This window comes from Phasianus colchicus, chromosome 1 (assembly GCF_987193195.1).
Source record: "Phasianus colchicus chromosome 1, bPhaCol1.hap1.1, whole genome shotgun sequence".
In the NCBI taxonomy this organism is placed as follows: Eukaryota; Metazoa; Chordata; class Aves; order Galliformes; family Phasianidae; genus Phasianus; species Phasianus colchicus.
The window spans coordinates 117253138-117274420 of NC_143436.1; the positions used below are offsets into that span (position 1 = coordinate 117253138).

Below are 21283 nucleotides of genomic sequence, written 5' to 3' on the forward strand. Positions count from 1 at the left end.
CCAATATAAACGGTGCCTCATTTACACATCCGTTCAGATGTTTCACATACTCACTAATAAACAGATAACACATTTCGGGATTAGCAAATGAGACCTTTCAGCACTATTATAATATGTTTCATTTAATGAATTGATGTATTTAATATGGAGATTCTTTTAATTAACATATTTAGTTGCATGACTCTTCTCATGCTGTGTACTTCTTTGTTGGTCAGTGTCATCAGGAAAACAAAAAGAACAGCAACCATTTAAAAATGATCACACAAGCTGAAATCCAAACCAATTGTGGAGCAGAGAGCTCCATGGAATATCCAATGGAATAGAGTCATCATGTTGCATGTGCAGTGGTCTGAACCTCCTTGAGGATACCTTAACACAAACAAGAGTACAAGCCTATCTCCTGCAGGGAGTGTCCTGTGGAGGCTTAATAATATGTGTCTTGAGTTTGACAGAGACACAATGATCGTTATTTAGAGGACAATATTAGAGCTATCATCTCATATTTTCCTTCATGATAAGGAAGAGGTTCTTGCACATTCCTGACAGGTCACTAACCATCTCTTTTCCCCTTCTTCATTAAAGTAAAACCAAAAAGATTGTAGAGCAACTGATGCCTCCAGTATTTGTGGTGTGAAAGCATTAAAAGCTTTTCTTCTTGCTAAAGCGCTTTTTTTCTTCAGAATTGACAACTGACGAATCATTGACTCTCCTGAAGAATCAATGTTCCTACAAATCTGGCAGCAGTTTGGTCACTGACCTTCTGGAATCTGTGAATCTCCTCCACAGAGTGTGCCCTGTTCTGATTTCTCTGAAAATGCAGTCTGCTACAGAAATAAAGGACTGACAGATGAAGAGGAATGTTGTAGATCAGTTTGGGATCTGCTGCCTGCTGCTACATTTTTGTGGAGCAGTGAGATGAGTGGGTGCTGGTTAGTGCTCAACAGCGTTGGAAGTACGACACACAGCTACGAGTAGGGAGGCCACTTCCAAGAGCTGCCATAAAGGTGGACATGCAGTGCTGGCACGTTCATTTATAGAAACAGTTGTCCACTGAAGAGTTATTTTAGATTCTAGTTATAAGCAGATAGAAATTGAAGCCATATATTTATAGTTTTTCAAGTGACCTTCCTTTAAGTGAGACAGTATACTCAGCTTTAGCATTTATGGAAGAAAGTGAGACTGATACTGAAACATCATGCAGATTATGTGCGTGTGCCTTAATATTTGTGTCACACATCTTCTCAGTTTTAAGTGGATCCTGTTGTTGGACATGCAGTAATGATACAGAAGGCATTTCTGTATGCATAGAAGCCAATGGCAGTCTACAAGTCTTGAGCCCTTATGTATCAAACAGCATGCTTTATGTCAGATTTTCAATAACCTGTTCACCTGCAAGGCAACAGGGTCTGATGTAGTCAGAACATTTAGGAAAAAAAAAAAGAGCTGAAGCGAAATCCTCAAAAAATCCCGAAGTTGTTTGTGAAGTAGTATAGGAAATGTGGGTGCCGTTGAGCGCACTGACTCATCCATCCTGTTGCCAAAACAAATAGATGACAACTCCTTTAGAGCAGGGAGGGAAAAGAACTAGACAGCAACAACTAATCACCAAAGTTATCCTCTCTGCAAGCTCTTTTCTAGTTGCACAAGGACCAAGAAGTTTATCAGGCAATCATCATGCTGCTTGTTCTTCAATTCTCTAAGAGCACTTTTAATCCCCACAGAACCCCACAGTAATGGTGCAGAAGATTCTCCTAACCAAAGTGACTGAGCTTTCACGGACAGTCAGATAGGAAACTCCCAGCTCCGCAGTCTCCGGATTTCAACTAAAACATAAAAATAAATGACAACCAAACTGATGTCTAGCCATAATAAAAGTGTAAGGAACACGTATTTTTAGATTTTGATAACCACAGTTTTCCTATTGTGTCTTCAGAAGTGAGTTATCCCACATTTGCCCTTTGGACTGCTTTGAACCATTTGTTGGTACTACTCCATGTGGAAAACTCAGTAATAGGATGGAGTGATATGGAATGTGAAAAATATTCCCTCTACTTAAACTCTCACTAGTAACTGCTTAGAAACTTAGCTCTCAAAATTAAAAAATAAAATAATAAGCCCAAGCAATAGGGCAGATTCTTCCAAAGCAAAATATATGTAGGATAACAGAGTAATAGTTTGCTAGTTGAATAATTTAATAGTTGGTTGAATAACATTGAAATACAACAGAGGGCGAATACCAATTCATACAAAATGATCTAGTTTTGTCCAAACTAGCATTTCTACTTCCCTGATCTTTAACGTTAGCTGGTTCAAGTCATCAGCATGCACTGGAGACAAAACTGTGACCTAATCACAGACTCAAAGCAGCTGAGGCTGAAGGCATCTCTGGAGCTCATCAGGTCCAACCCTTGCTCAGGGCTATGTCCAGTCAGTATTTGAAGATCTCTGATGATGGAGATTCTATGCCTCTCCAGGCAACCTGCTTCAGTGTGTGTCCACTGTCAGAGTCAAAGTGTATTCTTATGTTTAAACAGGATTTCCACTGTAAGAGTCAGTTGTAAGACTGATGGGAGTCTTGATGGCTTTGTTGCCACTGAGCATCACTGGGAAAGTCTGGCTCTCTTGTCTTTTCTCCCTGCATCAAGCATTTACGTCCCAGCCCTTGCCAAACTGAGCAGCCCCAGACCTCTCAGTTTCTCCCTGTATGATAGACGCTTCAATCCTTTAATCATCTTTGTGGCATCTCAGAAGTCCTGCACCAACATGTCTATGTGTCTCTCACACTAGGATCCAAACACTGGATTCAGTACAGCAGATTTATTCCAGGGCTGGGGAAAGGATAACCTCCCTCTACCTATGTGCAGTCTGCTTGATGCAGTTCCAACTGCTGTTGGCCTTCTCTGTTGAATTTGCTGCTTCATGCCCAACTTGGTGTCCAGTGCCCACGCTGCTGCCAACCACTCGGTGTCTGCCAGGGCCCTTTTGGCAAAACTGCTTCCCAACTGGTTGGTCCCCAACAGCCTGAGCTGTTGCTTGGGATTATTTCTTCCAAGGTGCAGGACTTGACACTTCACCTTGTTGAACTTTCTGGTTTTCCTGTCAGACAATTATTTCTCCAGCCTGTCAGGGAAAACCATTCCAGCTATGTTCCTGTGTGATTTCTGAGCTTTGAAGGGTCACTACCCATCTGCCTGCCCTTATCTCTAGCACTGATACACATTACTTCCATAAATGGCAGTCAAGTAATGATAACTGGAAAAAAAAAACAATAACCACACTATATTCATTTTTATTGAAAAAATACACATTAAAAGTAACACTAACTACTCTAATAATGTTCTCGTATCTTAATATTCCAGTGAACGAATCATGAAATTTGATTATGCTCTTGCTGAGTGCAGCTATTAGCAAAATGGCAATTTTGCCATGTGAAAGGAAGACCAGAACCTCACTAGCAGATATGGTCTGATACTGAATAATAACACATTACTCAAGGCTTCTGTGCTGATATTAAGGATATGGTATCTAAAGGATTTCTGTGTTTGTTTCTGACTCATACAACTGATGCTGACACATGGACACTATGTAAAGACTATGGATGAAGGCCATATCCTTGGTATAATTAAGCACCAGCAGATGTGTAGGATACAACTAGGAGCTACAAAGAGACAGAAACAAGAATCTGGCAGCATGCTCCATAAATGCTCCCTTCACATACACGCATTCCCTCATGCTTCCCTCATTCTTTCTTAAGAGAAGAGAAAAACTGCAGGATTTTAGACAGTGTAGCCAGCAGTGATTTCTAAACTACGAACACCCTTCCACCCTGGCTAATAATGGTTTTATTTGTAGCAGTTACCAGAGAACACTATTAGACGATGGGCCATTTGGCCTAGTGGTCCATCAGGGTTGTTTTGAGACCACTGGGTGTCAGGTCTGTGCTCCTTTTTGCTGTTTTCCTTATATCCTCTTGCTTTTCCCTGAACACGGAGGGACTTAAGGAACTGCGAGTCAATCCTAATCCAATCCTTGACACTGAATAGATTACTGAAAGCAGAATGCACTAAAGGATGTCTTAACTGTATATTTGAGCAAACTAAGGCTTGTGCCTGTGATACTTGAAGAGGGGCTTTGTTTAATATGCCTCAGCATACAGTAGTGTCTCATGCAATAAACATTGGTGAAAATGTTTCTTAAAGATAATGTGCAAGAATAAACTGACAGTTCAGAACAATTTATTTATGGTATTTTAATACCAAGTAAACGCATTTCTCAAGTAAGAATTTATAAATCTGGCAATTTATAGAAAAAAATAAATCACAGCTTCACAAAAAGCTAACTTTCAACAGTTTGCTCCCCAAACCCCCAACACACAATTTACAATATAATTCAACTGTAGGTAGAAAGTTAACAGCGGTGTGAAATTCTTAAAAAATATTTGCAACAGCAATTGAAAATAAAAGTATGATATTTACTCAGTGAAAAAGTAATAGGAATTATGTTTCCCAATAAAGGATACATCAGAAAAGCAGCAAAAAATCCTCCTTCTACTTATTATGTGCCACCTTTCTCCCTGCCAGAGTCATCACTGGCAAAGGCAATACTTCAGTATTAATCATTGCCACGTTCAGTGTTTTTGGCAAGAAGTCATACTTAGAAGTCCAGTGTTTGAAACGTGTTCTGTCCTCACCCTGTGTGCTCCAAAGGTTGCTGTTATTCCTGTTCTTTGGTGCAAGACCGAATCAGTGACAGCTCAGAGAAAGGTAAGTGTAACGATTTTCCTATGGATTCAGGTCCACTCTCCACTCTTCCTTCACCTCCCCAGTACAAACTGGAAAACCTAGAAATTTTAGTTTCTACACCTTACATTTGAGTACTTACACAAGATGAGGGACTTGAATGTTGGTGTTGTATTTTCACCTGTGCACAAAAAACCAATGCAACCCACAGGAGGAAAAATGTTCCTTCTCTAACTGAATTAAAAATCACATTTTCAAAGGTCATTGCACTTGATAATAAAAAGGCAATTAATATGCATTTGATATTAAATATATTGTACAGACCTAAAATTCTGTGCAATCCATTGCTTCAGACACACGCATACTTAACATTTTTTTTTTAAAGCTAAGCTCCTAGATGTAATTTAATGAAGTAAAACTTTTTAAAGAGTATTTTTTCAAAGACAAAAATTCCTAAGAACACATACGCACACACTTATACACTCCCTTTAATTCCTAGTGCATTTGAACAGATACTTGTTTTGAAATTCTCCACGTTGTTCCCACATTGAACTTTGCTCTCATTCTAAACCGATTCAGTGACACTACACACGAATGCTTTTTCTCTGGCCTATCCAATAGGGCTGGCATTTCTCATGCTGTTGGTACAAACATGAAAGCTGAAGATTATTGCCTCACTCCTTTACCTGCAGAGGATTTAAAGTTTTCCAAGTGGACACAACTCATTTTTTTGCTCCTGCTGCCTGCAAACTCCAAAGGCCAGTTTCAGGTGCCAAGTGTTTATTACCCCAAAGCCAGGGTTTTGGGTTGTCTCTGCAAATTTTTGTGACAACTTGCTGTTAAAACCACAGACATGGAAAATGAGAGGGAGATATTGGTCCCTGAGATATACTAAATGAGAACAAGAACGAATCACTGATATTTAATTTGGACTGGACCCTCTTTAAGGAAAACTATGTCAGCTTCAACTTTCAAAAGTTTAACAAACAATCACTAAAAATACCCTTAAATCGGACAACAGAATATATACAGTATTGGTCAAGAAAAGTATATTGTAGAAAGTAGTTGTAAGAGTTATCAGTTACTGAGAACTACAGATCTGTCCTGTGAATAGTGTGCTGTATCAAGTTTGTCTTTCAGAACAAACACAAAATGGTGAGAACAAGAAGCATGGCCTTAACCAAAACATCTACTTACTCCTACCTCTTTAAATGTACAGTTGCAGGACTTGATGTCTTAAATACTTATAATAGGCAAATTGACTACAGTTCCCAGAAGCCAAACCAAACTTTCAAACTTTCTGATTGATCAATTCAATAGTGCTCTGTTTACCATATCAGTAACCTTTTCATTGCCAAACCAATGAAAAATGTTTCTTATTGTCAATACATTTTGAGCTAGTGTTTGAAGAACTTCTACCGTTGAGGGTGTTTCAGAACAGAGGCAACTAAAACAAAACATCTTTGGCAACCACAGATATATGATAGATAATTCACAGAAGCTGGAAGAATAGTAAGACCTTTACGAAGTCCCATAGTGCACCATTCACTTTTTGCAATTTGTTGTATAAAGTACCAAAACTCCGAAAATTTTAGCTAAACATGTGAAATTACCTATGAAGTTGCAGGGTTTTTTATACCAACTTTCTCAAACAATGCTAGGGCTTGTGAAATTTGAAAGGGTGATGTGAGATAGTCCACACAAAGTCCTCCAGTACAGTTGGAGTTGATTGGAAAGGGAACAGAGAAGTGAAGGGCTGAAGACTTAAGTTTCAATGTACCACTCAGAGGTTGCTCAAGGACTGACAACAGATATATTCATGAATGAATTTAGTCACACAAGTAGTATCATCACACTGGTGGTGGAATCTCTTCAGACAAGAAAACAAAATGAAACAAACAAATAAACAGCTGCATCCAGAGAGTCCATTAAGCAGTCTCATTTATCTGTACCTTAAATAAGAAAGGATATCCATTAGAAACATAGAAATTACTATATTACAATACTCTGAATTGTTTTTAACACACTATAAGACAGCTGAGCTATAGGAAGAACTCAGTATAACTATATTTTGCTTTCAATTAAGTCAATTATAAATTGAATTATGCAAATATACGCTAGCACTTTGTGTGTATGAGAGAAAAAAACACTAATAAAGACGGGTAAACTTTTAACAAGTAGAAGAATCAAATTAAAGTACACTACGTTTATTTTTTTCTGAATACGAGCTTAACTTTCAGAAATGCAGGAAATACTGCAACTAACTCGTATAACTGCATTGTGATTCCTATATGTAAATTAGTGCACAATTCAGCAGTAGCTGTCACTACACAAGAAAAATTGATTCTTAAAAAAACAAATCAACAATAAAGGCTATTTAAGCAGGAAAAAATATGGTAGTACTATCAGCATTCTGTGAGAATAAGAACTTTATAACCCAGGCGTAGCTAAGATCCCATTCACATCCAATCCTTTAGTTTTAGAACTCACTTGAGAGGTGCCAATTTAAAAGCATACAAATGCTTTTCTTTAAATTTGAGTCTAATAAAAATTAATGTCGCCTTCAGCTAATTCTCACCTCTCACAAAACAAACAAACAAAAAAAAAACAGCTATAGAATATGCTGAAATCTCTGAGGTGTCTAGATCCAAAACATTTAAGAAAATCTTAAGGACCCCAGTTTAAGGACATACAACTTGCTTTAGTAGTTAAATGAAGCAAAATATTGTCCCCTTCTGTACTGGGGGAAAAGAATGGAGATTATAAAATAAAACGCAATAATTGACCCAATTTTGATGAAATTATGAAATACAGTATTGCTCTTCATATTCAGCCATCAGGTGCTGCATGAAAAAGCAGTTAGTTTAGGAGATCTCTAAATAGTTCTTTGCCATGTTAGTGTTCTCTATTCTGCCACAGCAGATTTCTGCTTCACATTTCAGCAGTTGTAAAAGCATGGCTCTGACCTACAGAGGCATGTTCAACAACAGCACGATTGCCATGCAAGACTTACTGCTGTTTCAGCACATGAAAGATGAATTCAATCCTCAGTAGATTCAATCCTCAAACTTATTATACCGATGACTGCATTGCAGTTCTATTGTTGTGTTAAGAGATAAAATGTAACAAGTTAATTAATGGAGTCACAGTACTGAAATTAGAAGGAAATTCTGGTCAGCTAGTTCTGGCATTTAAAAGCAAAAGAGTATTTACCATAGAAAACATCTCAGGGGGATGCAGCCTTGCTTCAGTCAGCAACACAAATGTAATGTACTATGTTCTATCCTAACTACGCAGCTGAGCAAAACTACTCATCACTGTATCATCACTAATGCTGCTCCTATTAAGATAGTGCCATTTTTTAAAAAACACAAGAGCTGGAAATTTCTTGCAACTTCTCTTGTCCCCAAGCTTACCATGTGAAAATAAAACAAAATACTCAATAGATACTGTTTGAAAACAAGGATAAAAAAGGGTTTCTGAAGGCCACTGTTTGTTGAAGTGTTTTCCACTTGTGGGTCTGAAAGGCACAGACAAGCTTAGGGAGAAAAAAAATCTGCTTCTTTGAGATCCCACAGTGTAAGTTTAGATACATATGCAGGTTACTGATTAGTTGATTTTAAAAAGCAGTAAACCCAGAATTTCAGTTGCCTATTTGCCCATTTAATATTGATCTTCATATTAATTCAAGCACCCCCATGTGCTCAGGAGCCTCACCTGGAATTAATACTCAAGTTGCTTAGTTCAGCTTGTTAAAAATTTACCCACTTATCACAGTTGGTTTTATGTTATATTTCATAATCAAGACTGTTCTCATTCACAAGATACATTCCACATTAGTGAATCAATGTCAAACCATTTGTTCAGTTTGATTTTTACTTAGCATTTGTTTAGTTTTATTTTAGTTCTCCTATGAGCTCAGGCAGTCTCTTCCATGCAAGGTAAATTACAACTGAGTGGTTAATTCAGGCTGAGTTGAGTAGAAACAGAGACAAACACATCATAACAGCAGCATGCTAGAGTCCTCAACAGCCTGTTTAATAAATACCCCATCTCCCCAGAAAACAAAATAAAGAAAACTAAATAACCACCCCCTAAACAACCACCTAGCATCAGTGGTTGTACTGTAAAATATTTTCCTTGAAAAGACATTCTGAAACAGAACAACAAAGAACAAATGACATCACCATATAAATGTCTTTTTCTTACCAGATGAATATCTTAATTCAGTATTTCATTTCTGGCATAATTACCATCATCCATATTAAGAACTTTCTTTTAAGTAAGTATATTAATAGGTTGAAGATGCATCTTCATTGCATATGCACACACAGTCCCTCTACACAGTTTTTGTAGGTTTCGACCCCACTTTATTGGGGTTTCTTCTCTTCATACCTAATCTATTCATTTATCCTCCAGAGTAAAGCACTAAAAGAACATTCTAAAGATTAAGTAGATGAAGGTTTCTAACCATGCAATAATTCCAAGGACAGCAGAAAAACAAAGGATTACATGAAGATAGGTTCCAAGAATAGAAGTCTTCCCTTTACTTGGACCAGAGCCTCAGAATAATTAAAAAGGTTATGAGAAGAAATGCAAGACAAAGGATGGAACCTACTTCTAACTGCAATGCATGCTGCAATGCAGATAATGCAAAATTCTGCTAGGTTGCTCCAACCTATATCCTTTTTATAAACTGTATACAGTCTGTATAGCTAAACAAAGGGAAGTGATAGCATCAGGATTAAAATGCATCCAACAACTATGAATTCCATGGCACATAAAGATGAATTCAAGACGGCATTCACTTTGTTCCCTTAGGCACTATATGACTAATTAACACCCTTAAACATTTGTGTGCATGAACAACAAAAAAGCATCAGTCATTTTTGCTGAAAATAAACAGTGGGGAAAAAAAAAAAGCCCAAAAAACCAAAACCCAACACTTAAACTAGTGTAGATAGCTTTTTAAGTGATCTAGTTCAAATAGTAACTAACCTGAGACGTACTTTGCTCCGATTAACATTATCATGCTACTCATAATAAAAAAACCCAAAGGCAGACTACAGAAGATACTAGTGTCACCTGATGTCATCCAGAGGAAGGTGTTTCCAGTCAAGCAAATCAAAAGAGAAATATATATATAAATTGCAATATATGTGTTAAAAAATCATATGAACAGCAAAAAGTAACAACAGCAGTGACATTTGTAGAAAAATTTTAAAAGTTCATGCATAACCCCCCACAATAATTCAAAACAGGCTCTCAACAGGAGGTAAAGTCCAAATTCCACCAACAGAACTATCAGAACTATCTAGGTTGAGCCCATTTCTAGTATTATTCAATCTTAAACGCTCCTAGCAGGCAGAAAACAAAGATCTAAGAAAAATAACTCTTTTTGCCCCAGTGTTGACACATATAATGACTGAGGTTACGTTCTGATAAACACAATCCTTTTCTAATTAGCTGAAGAACTAGTTTAATTTTCTGCTAGGCAGATTTTCTGAACTTCAAATGAAAATAAAGATATATAGATAAGATAGATATCGAGCACTTGGGATTTTGGGAAACGTAACAGAGAATCTAGATATAAGGTGACTAAATCATACTGCACAGTACTGAAGTGAATCTTCTTAGTCATGCTGTTACCTATTTCCCTTCCAAACAGCCTTCAGGGAATTGTTTCTATAACCCTGATGTTAAATAAAATACCTAAACCTATGCACAAAATTTTAAAAGGAAATATTTAAGTTTAGTTTTCAACAATAATGCAAAAAACTTAGGCTGCAAGTGTGGGTTTTGGGGGCTGGGTTACATTTTGAAGATTCTTTACTTAAATCTCTTAATTTGAGTAGTAACTCCAACAAAAGTGAAATGAAATGAAAGACAAGGCCCACAAATTGTGTGCAGTAGGCTGATTCGGGCCTGAAAACTTAACCTGAAATACAGCTTAAATATAAATTCAAATCATAGATCATAGAAGACTGCAAGTTTTATTTAATTGAAATCTAACAGATAGAAAATCTCTCTACTTCAAAAGAAAGATCTTTTTAGTTTCTCAAAAGCATTTGTAACATTCTACGTGTGTGAGCAATAAGTCTTTGCAATTCTTCACTTCATGATAACTTCCTACTCTTAGTTCTTGTGTGTCAAGCAGGTTGTGATGTTGTTATCAGTCCCTCCTTTATATGCAGCAAATGATAAAGGAAAGATACAGCAAGAAAAATTACTGGATGAAACTTTTCTCTTTTGCAACATGAGTAGAAGAAAGTTCACAAAATTCCTGCACTATCTCTTCTTTTACATAAGATTTTTTTTCTCTTGTAAACCATCACTATTCTGTGAAACCTAGAATTAGTCCGATTTAATGCCCTCTGATTCTAGCCTGCAAGATATTGCTGGTATCATCATTTCAAGAGGAAGACCTATATTTCTGATTTGTTTCCAAAGTGTTTTTAAGTAATAATTTTCAAATTACTGGAATAATTGATGGATGGTAGGAATGGAAAAGGTCACCAAACTCAAGATTAATTAACTAGGCTAGCTGACTAATTAATAATATTTGACCTGCAATAATGTTTATTTTACCATTTGAAGGAGCTTCAGATGTTTCCCAGCCCATAGATTTCATCACAGCTTTCTTCCATCTGGCATAGCGATATTCACTTTCTGAAATTGAGAAATAGCAAACAGAAAAATCTGTCAGTGCCTATGAATTCAAATTTAAGTATTTAAGCTTCAAGGACTACACTACTGGCTTTTCACCCTTTTCCATAATACAATTTTTCTGCCTCAAGTAAATATTATAAAATATTATTTTGAATATATTACGTAAAAAATAAATAAATAATAATAATCCTTACAACAACCAGAAAAAGAAAAATCACAGTAATGTACAGTAAGGAGAAATAAACTTCAGAAACACTTTTCTGAATGTTCAACAGTTAGAAGATGTACAAGTAGGACAAAATGAAGCAATTGTTATCTATACAGAAGCCCTTCAGTATTGAAAATACTGTCTTGAAGTAGGAATCCCAGAAGTAATTATAGTCAAAATGGTAGGACAAAATTCTGCACAAGAAGTTAAAAAATAATTGGAAAGACAAAATGCATTTATCTTGCAGATGGATTAATTATGCCAAGTATACTATTTTTGCTTCTATAAGTACTTACAAATGATGAAAAAGTTAGCTAAAATAATCATCAGTGTAGGCTTTTTAAAGACAAAGTAGGAGTCTCCCACAAACACTTTGCCCTTTCCAAATCTGTGAAAACACTTAAATTCACAAGAGCTTTAGGAGACATTCTTCTTCATAAAAAAACCTTCAAGATTTCTTTGATTTCCTTTCTGAAAGTCAAAAGCCACTAACTGCAGTGCCAGGTACTGAGCTTCTTTAAAAAAAACTAAAAAGAAAAAAAAAAAAACAAAACAGCTCAACCCTGTGGGGATGTATTGTTTTAACAGACCTACTGGGTCGAATGCTATACTAGTCAAACAACCCTAATCAAAACAGCATGTGGAATACACTTCCCTAAACCAAATGCTACAAAGCTGATAGTTAACATTTGTAAGGATATTTACATATAGCTGGTTTTATATGGGTATGTCAGAATGCAACAAAGAATAACCTGATCTGTTGAACATAAAACAGTTTACAGATTCTTAGAGTATATTCAAGGGTTTTACCCTCTGGGTTGATCTGTGGTTCAAATCGTTCACATGTGACTGCTGTCAAATCTCCAGGATTCAGACTCCAAATTCCAACTCCTTCTGCAGCTCCTGCTGCCATAGCAGCTCCTAGAGCTGTTGTTTCAGGCATTGATGGCTTCACTAAAGTAAATCAGAGAGAAGGCCATGATGTTTTTTCAATGACAGTCAGATGACATCAGAACTAAAGACTTACATAAATATCTATATTTTCTATAACTGCTATATTAGCTTTCCTTAAGTTTACCAACTGCAAACACCATTTTATTGCAATTCACATGGTTATTAAGTTAGTTTCAACCATGAGTCCTCAACATGTTGAAATTCCTCATATCACAACTTCCCTCAATACTGAATCATGCAATTGCTCACTTTCATATCATGTGGAAGGCTTCTGACCTCTACCACCAGTTTCTTCAGCATACTTCTGTTAACACTAGGATTATTTTGTTGTCCTTTCCCTCCCCAAAGCAATGACCAGTGGCAAAGTTATCCATTTTGTTCTCATGGTCTAGCTGTTCTGGTATTATGAGCATTTTTATTTAGAACAGGCATCTTAAAAGATGTTACATGCCGGTACTTAATAGCTTGTTTGCTTTCCACTGTCACTACAGAAGAACATTCAACCCCCAGGCTGTAAATCTGTTTCATGTAGAGAACTCCTTAAAAGCTGATCTTACTGATCACGTTCTTTCAACTGCTAAATTTAGGCACTAATAGTATGGACCTTGTGCATTATATATTATTACAGGCAAGCTATAACATTTCTATTTAAAAACTTTCCAATAGCTTGCTATCACTGAAGTGTCTCACATGTTCATGCATAAAAGCAGAGAAGGTGCAAAGCTCAGACTGATCTCTGTCCAAGGCTCTCAAGGTCAGCAGGTCAATTAATTATTTCATCAATTTAAAATTTGTCAGACAGTTAGAATTTGGTATGACAATTTTAGAGTTCAATACTATCGTAGTGCTATAACATTTCAACATGAGATACGAGAGTCAGAGATGTTCTAGAAGAATGAATCTCAAAATTTGATATAAGACCTAAAAATCTTTTCTGAAAAGAAAAGAAATAAAAAGTCCATCACTCATCAGGCTGAGAAGAGCAATCTGAATGGCCCTCATCAGCCATTATGAATGAATGCTGCTTTCAGCTTTAAAAAGAAAATAGGAGTTGTAATTTTGTCTTACCTACTGGAATACAGAGGATGTCTGATTGGAGTTGCATGAGAACTTTGTTATTGGTCATTCCTCCATCTACTTGCAACTGACTTAATGGTATCCCACAGTCCTTGTTCATTGCATCTAAAATCTTAAGAGTAATATATATGTTAAGATTTAATTGAGAAAAATCCATGAAATCCTCAGAATGTAAAATACTGACAGTCAACATTTGCTGCAGTGTTAAGCAGATAATTCTCCCTCCCATATACATCAAGTTGGCAAAACAGTAGTAACAATGCAGTTTTGTTTCATGTACAGCAAGTGCATTCAATTTATCACAGAAATCCTGATGTAGGAAATGTTTCTCTATAGTTAGCCTATCTTTTGCTTATATGGTCTGAAAAGAACTTTGAAAGAGAGATGATGATCACTATGAACTTTGTTAAACTAACAGGGAAGGAAGTCCACAGAATTACCTTACAATCATCTAAATGCAGAATATTGAGTTTTATATGGTCTTGTAATAATATTCAATCAAATGGCTCACTTACATTTTTACTTTTAGCATATCATTCTTGATAAACAGGCATTAACTATTGCAGAATGACTTTCTCTTTGTAATTTTTAATTTATTTGAATTAAAAAAAAAAAGGTGTACTTTTCTCAGCTTTAAATGATAAAGCAAAATACATAAACCACACACACACACAAAAAAGAAACTACAATGCATGTTACTACTATTCTGTAGTTCACAAGGCACTCAGTTATACAGTCCATACTGCGAAAGGTCAATCTTATTTATATGAAAAAACAAGTCGGTTTGTAAAGGATGAAAAACTATATCGAAGTGTGTTATCTAGTAGATTTTTATCTAGTCCCAGAAAGTAAATCAGGACGGAACCAGAAGTATTGACATAAGATAACTAATAGTTAAAAAGAAGGTAAAAGGTCAGTTTTCATTGTGGCAGGAATTATATATAGACCTGCACATTACATTTACATTACAAATAACCTGGAAAATAGGATAAACAACAGATTATGAAAGTCTGCTGACAGTACTAAGTCATACTGCTCCTCACCATTTGTTTCCTTCATGTGTACCATTTTACGTTCAGCTATGCTGAATTTCACCTGCTTTTCTCTACCATTCAGAACTTTAGCAGTGCCTCATAATCCCAGATTTACGCATACTGTTGGAGGCTCCAACTTTATCAACTTGTGAAACTATGTTGAATAATAATGTGATGCACTCAGCAGAGATTAAAAAAGTGAAAATGAGGAGGTGCTGAAGGAACAAAACAAATCACGATCATGCTGCTAATATCTCTATTGTAGTGAACAAGGCACCTAGGTAAGCTGTGTCTAGTGACAGCCGTGTGCAGCTCTTAAAAGGGAAAAATTACTTATTTTTCTGTAATGCTTTCTGAGAGAAAAAAACATAATAAGGGTCATCTGATTGCACTTTTTGGATAAAAAGGAAAAGAAACTGGATGATACAGTAAAACAAAACAAAAAAAACCCTAACCAAATGAATGCAAATTTTGAGTTTTCCTGAAGAATGTGGAAGACTCCTATTTCAAGGGAAATTAAAACAGAATAACTTTGTTTCTGACAAGAAAAAACCAAGAGTATATTTCCAAAAAATATGTTTTATCTACATCATCATGACTTAATTTACTAATCTAGGCACTTCCAGAGACCTAATAAGGCACTCCTATATCTGTGAAGTGTTAGGTGTTAAGTATGACCTAACAGTTAACTTCACCTTCAGCCTGAAAGCTTTATTCCCCTCTCTTCTACAACCAGCCACATGCTGTCTCTTGTGACATTTGCTACAGTCCTCTGTGAGGCAGCTGAGGTCATTAATCCAGTAAAAAAACAGCTCAGCAAAAGAGGGATAATTTTTTGCTGGAAAGTTCATTGAGCTGTCACGTGAGATAGAATGGATAGGAGGAGGGATAAGGAAAGAGAGGAACAGACAACGAACTAGGCTATCATTTCAGTTGGCTGTAATTTTACTTTGACTTCTACTATCAGAATTAAGAGATATAAACTAAGTTCCTTTCATGACTTTCTGAGGACTCACAGGGTGTTAGTATAGCTTCAAAAACATCTGCCTTGCTGAAGTTTCTGACTTTCTTTTTCCACAGGAGTTGTCTTACTTTGCTCATTGTTACTAGAGAAATAAGGAGGCTGTCTTCTTCCTCTTACACAGTGTTAATTGGATATTGTTTTAAAACAAAATATGTTTACATAACACCATCTTAAAAGCATGAAATCATATTAAGGTTTGACTCCTACCTGTTAGAGTCCATGATTTTCATTTTGTCTTGTACTTTTACAGAACACAAGGAGAATAAATTGATAGTAGATGGTGATAAAAATATATTAATGCTTAGAACATTCTCATATCATGTTTTTTAATTTGGTTGAAGGATTAACTTTGAGTGTGAGATTTAGTTTTGTTTTTGCAGTATGTTGGCAAAGACAATTAGATATGTAGTGAACAAGCAGTGAATATCAATTTCCCTTGATATGTCTGCTGCTCTTGTGTACTGAAAGCAACATCAATTATATCTGTCAGAGCACAGAATATAGAATATAGTCTTCTATGATGTAGAACTAATGCTACATATCAGTTTTGGCACTGCCTTGTCATTTTACAGCTTGTCAGTTCTGCATCTCATGATATTCACAAAACGTGTTCACCTTATTTTAAGTGTTGAGAAAAACCATAAAAATAATGTACCACCCAATCAGATCATTGTAGCTAATTTCACAGGAACAATTCTTCAACACAAGCATCATGTAAATTAGCATACAAGTGTAGTATGAAGCACCTGACTTTCAGTCAACCTTTTTAATCCTCTCTCTTTCTGAAGATTTACAATTACTATTATCATACTAGTTTACAATGAATTAAACAACTAATTTGCTTTTACCTCTCGTGTTTGGAAGCAGACTGCTTCTAGTGCAGCAAAGGCAATGTGGTTTTTGTTTGTAAACTGGGTAAGGCCACAGATAATGCTGTTGAACAGAGGAAGAAAAAAACCAGCAGTTAGAAAATACTTCAGACTTAGGCCTTATAATTCACAGCTCATTCAGTTCTGTCATATAAAGACTGCTTTTTAATGTTAAAAAGCTTGTTTCTTTCTGAGTTCTTTTTCTGAGTTCTCTTATCTCTGTAATAAGCTGTTTTCAGTGTTCAATCAATACAATTCATTGCCGTAATTTACAAAATTATTGTCAATGTGCATGCATAAAGGATGCATATTCATACACACACATACAAATGCTCTTCCCTTAAGGAATGTATGATCTAGGACAACTTCTATTTAAAAAAAAAAGTATCAGTGGTCACTAAAATCTTAGTAATTCTCGCATGCTTTCAGTTCTAAAGGAAAAGCCTGGCAGGGTCAATGCTGTGTATGTGGTGCTGGATACATGCAAGAAGTGAGATATTAAAGGACATTTTTAGTTACTGCCATTTCAAAGATCAGCTTATGATAGTTAAGAAGCTAAGCACTGTGATCTAAAAAATTGTTGGAATACCTATGTCAGAGCTTTTTGTTCCTTAAGTACTAAAAGCATTTAATTTCTAAGAACAGCACTTCCAGGCCTTGGGAACTGGATATTCTTAAGGAAAGATCTCTTTTTTCAATTTAGGAAAGTTATCTTATATGTATTATGCTTCTGTGACTCTCATGGCATGCTCTGATTCCAGCAACAGCAGACAAGCTTACAACAGCAGAAAAGAACAAACAGAAGGCTACTACTGCAACTAGTAGATCTAACTAGTACCACACTGTTAAGTCTTAAGAAAGGGATTGGGATTATATTGAAGAGTGTTTAATAGATAGAAATCAAAGAGGAAAGGGAAGTGAAATAGGGAAGAATTTAGAAGGTTGAATCATTTGACATAGTGAATGCAACAGCTGTGGGAAAGTGAGCTCAGAGAAATAAATCACCACTAATTTCTTACTTTTTTTCTTTTATTGCCCAACAGTTCGCAGGTACACAGAACCAAAAATGTGTGAAGTAAAAAAAGCTGGCTTTTTCCATGTCATGAATCATAGAATCACACAATGGCTGGGTTGAAAAGTACCACAATGATCATCTAGTTTCAACCCCCCTGCTATGTGCAGGGTCACCAACCACCAGACCAGGCTGCCCAGAGCCACATCCTGGCCTTGAATGCCTGCAGGGATGGGGCATCCACAACCTCCTTGGGCAATCTGTTCCAGTGCATCACCACCCTCTGAGTGAAAAATTTCCTCCTAATATCTAACCTAAACTTCCTCTGTCTTAGTTTATGAATGATAAAACTATCCTTGTCAGTCCCTTCTAACTCGGGATATTCTATCACTCTGTGATTCTGTGAACTGTCCTCCAAAAAACACAACCTTGTCAAAGTGTTTTCCACCCTCCACCCCCAATTCTTTTTTATATTTTTAGAGGTGGGTGGAAGGATGATCGGCTGAGTCAGCTAGTCCTTGTTCTTCGATCAGGAGCAGTTACTGTTTTGAACAGATTAAACACAAAGGAAGAACTGTGGTTGCTTGAAGATACTATGGAGAATCAAGAAAAAAAAACACCAAAAACAACAATTTCTCATACCTGAAAGGACTAGTGTTAGTATTTGTAAAATAATTAAATATTCCTGCAAATGTGATGCTTATTCAGATCCTTACCCCCTTGCACTGGGTTCCCAGTAAGGTGCATACAGTCCTGAAAATGCTGGCACAAAGTAGCAGCCATAAGAAGTTCCCGCTTCTGCAGCCAGTTTTTCTAATGCACACACAAACAGTCTTTACTTAGCTTTTCACAACTACACCAGCATTTAAACATGACACTCAGAGATATTATTATTTAAAGAGAGAATTTTTATAATATGTTAGGTAGCTACAAAAGCAATCAAGCTATTACGACTAGAAAATACAACTAACTGGCCACCTCCTCATCTGTAACATGATGTCCACTTGCAACAATGTGAATGGAAGATGGGGCATAGGAGGCTGTGGTAAATGTAAAATCAAAAACCGAAATGATTTACTTGACAGTATGCTGTGGGAATTCTACCTTCAAAGGTCACACTTGCATTTAAGTCAAGGCAAGCATGCAAAACTGGATCAAGACCAAAGAGAGTTAAGAACTAAATTCCCATTAATTTCAAATGGATTTAGAGTCCTAAATTCTCATCTTAAGTATATAATCACCCGGCCAACCACAAGAAATGTGAAGTTTCTTAATATCTGAATAGTAATATCAGATATCTGAACTCCCCAATATTAAAATACGTAATTTTAAAAGTTGTATTAAAGCATCCAGCATGACAAGTTAAGTATTGTTAGTGCACAGCTCGTTCCTAATAACAAGTAAAGAAAGTATATTTTTTCAGCTTTTGAAAATTTCTTTTGTTTGCATTGATCAAACTACAGCAATAGAGAGGAAAGGTAGGGAAATATAGTCAGAAATTCTTTTTCAAATGATACTTTCATACAGAATCCACTTAAAGGAGTGAAGTGAGGAGGAGAACATTTTCAAGGAAACAGGAAATGATGACAGAGTTCCACAAGATTTTAACAACAATGACAAGATCAAAGTTCTCGAATCCCTGACCTTTCAGAAGTCTAATGAAACTTATAAAGCCAACAGGAACTACTGGCTAATTCTAGTGACAGTAGCTTGTATTCTGTATACAAATACAGGTGAGAGTGAGGCTTTCTCATAGAAAAGCAGATTGTTTTACATTTCTGCTTAGTTTTAAGTCCAATCTGAATTCTATTTTTTTCCCACTTTTCAAAAATATATCAAATTATTAAAAAATGTAATGAATTGCTTTTCAACCCTAAATCTCATTATATCAGTCACTTTGAAACTTATATAATGCATATCTTTGATGTTTTCTCCTTTTTCAAGGTTTGGTGTATTCGTAGTTTCTGCATTACACACCAGTTTATTTCAGTTCAGCTCAAGCAGAAAAAATCAGAAACAAAAATTCTGAAGGAATTATAGTCAAAACAGGCAGCCATTATGGGTATCTGCCCTAGGATGGATTGGGGCTTTCAGCAAACTGGTCTAATGGGAAATGTCCCTGCCGATGGTAGGAGGGCTGGAACTAAATGATCTTAAAGGTTCCTTGATTCTATGATTAACCACAATTTCTTTAAGAGACAGCTTTGCAAACTGAGGTCTCTACTTTAATGGATATGAATACTTCTGCATCAATTGTTGCAAATTTAGGGCTTCAGATTGTCATGTTTATGACAGCAAAAAGTATGTTTATTGGTTTAGGATTCAATATACTTTGGATTTCATAAGACTTATACTCTTGGCTCTGGAAAACTGAATACTGTACAAATATTGTAAGATCAGCATCTTACTGAGAATCCGCTTGCTAGGGAAAGTCAACAAAGGTTTTCAATGATCTTAGTGATATGCTGTACAAAATATCAGTGAAAAATATCAATAAACAGGGGCTGCACAGCATAATGTATGTATGTATCTTCCAGATATTCTTTACTTGAATATTTTGAGCTTTTATTCAACAGCAACACAGCCATCAGAATTCAACAACTCATCAAGCAAGTCAAAAAGAACATTTGAAATTAACAGCTCCAAATTGCAAACACTCACCAATTTCCTGTGAAGTTTTAACAATACCTAGATTGTCCCTCAGCCAACGAACGACAGCACCAGCTATTGCAACAGATCCCTGAAAAAAACAAGATCACTACAATTACATGCAATTTTTCCATGGAGAGGAGTTGCCTAACTTCCTAAGCAATCTTCTGGGTTCCTCTAATTTAGGGACAAAACTAATTATGTCTAGAGTCTAAATAGAAACAGCCAGAGAGACAGAAAATTTAGTCACTTCCATTTGACAGCAAAATTCCTCTGTTGACTCAATAAATGCCCTTGAATGGTTCCATCATATCAAAATTGCATGCCTCCCATTTCACTGCAAAAACTCATTTGGGTTTCTATACAAGACAATCTCAAGTCTACTAAACTAAGCTTCAAGCGAAATGGAAAGAGTGTTATATTCTCATTCTAAGCCATTGCTAAAAGAGAACAGAGGTGTTTTCTAAACAGCCTGCTCTTACAGTTAAAACACATGGGTTTGATTAAAACAAAAGCTTGAATCCCTATTTTTCACTCTAGAAAGTGTCTTAACCATAAGATTATTCTAGTATGGATGTAGGAGTAGAAAGAACAATATCTTCTGTAGAAGACATTTTTTTCAGACAATATCATTAAAGATGATGAAGAAGAAAAGTACGCACAAACATGTGTGAGCGTGTGGAAATAAAAGTCACTCTTAAACAAGGTCTAAAAACAAACCAGACCTCTCACACATATGTACAAAAAGAAAATCCCAAAGTTGCCAGAACATGACAAATTCAACTTCCCACATCCTGATAACTGTAAGCCACAAATTATTTTCCCAGAGAAGAAAATCCTGTGCGTTGTCTTGGTCTGTTCAAAAGCTCAGTGGTAGCAGACAATTCAGTATGCATATTTAAAAATAACTATTAGATCAAGCTCACATATCAACAGAGGTGGAAGAATAATTCTGCTGATCCCAATGAAGTAGTGGTGTCAAACAGTTGTTGAGCTGCTCTGTGCTTCAGAGGCAGAGTTTTAGAATGATGAAACTTTAAGTTATAGG

The 21283-nt window shown here is 36.1% G+C and overlaps 1 protein-coding gene across 2 annotated transcripts in view; it reads right to left on the reverse strand.

Moving 5' to 3' along the window:
* Positions 1–4218: 4218 nt before the first annotated feature.
* Positions 4219–21283, reverse strand: part of GK (glycerol kinase) — a 36029-nt gene continuing 18964 nt past the window's right edge. The window contains exons 13-20 of one of the 2 annotated variants that reach the window (XM_031599280.2): positions 20248–20326; positions 18303–18399; positions 16554–16638; positions 13639–13759; positions 12427–12570; positions 11328–11408; positions 9738–9824; positions 4219–6691 (exon numbers count right to left, since the gene is read on the reverse strand). In XM_031599280.2, the coding sequence (XP_031455140.1) occupies positions 6678–6691; positions 9738–9824; positions 11328–11408; positions 12427–12570; positions 13639–13759; positions 16554–16638; positions 18303–18399; positions 20248–20326 (708 nt within the window). In that variant the 3' untranslated portion in view covers positions 4219–6677. The remainder of the gene's footprint in view (positions 6692–9737; positions 9825–11327; positions 11409–12426; positions 12571–13638; positions 13760–16553; positions 16639–18302; positions 18400–20247; positions 20327–21283) is intronic. The other variant, XM_031599281.2, reaches the window with a different exon arrangement.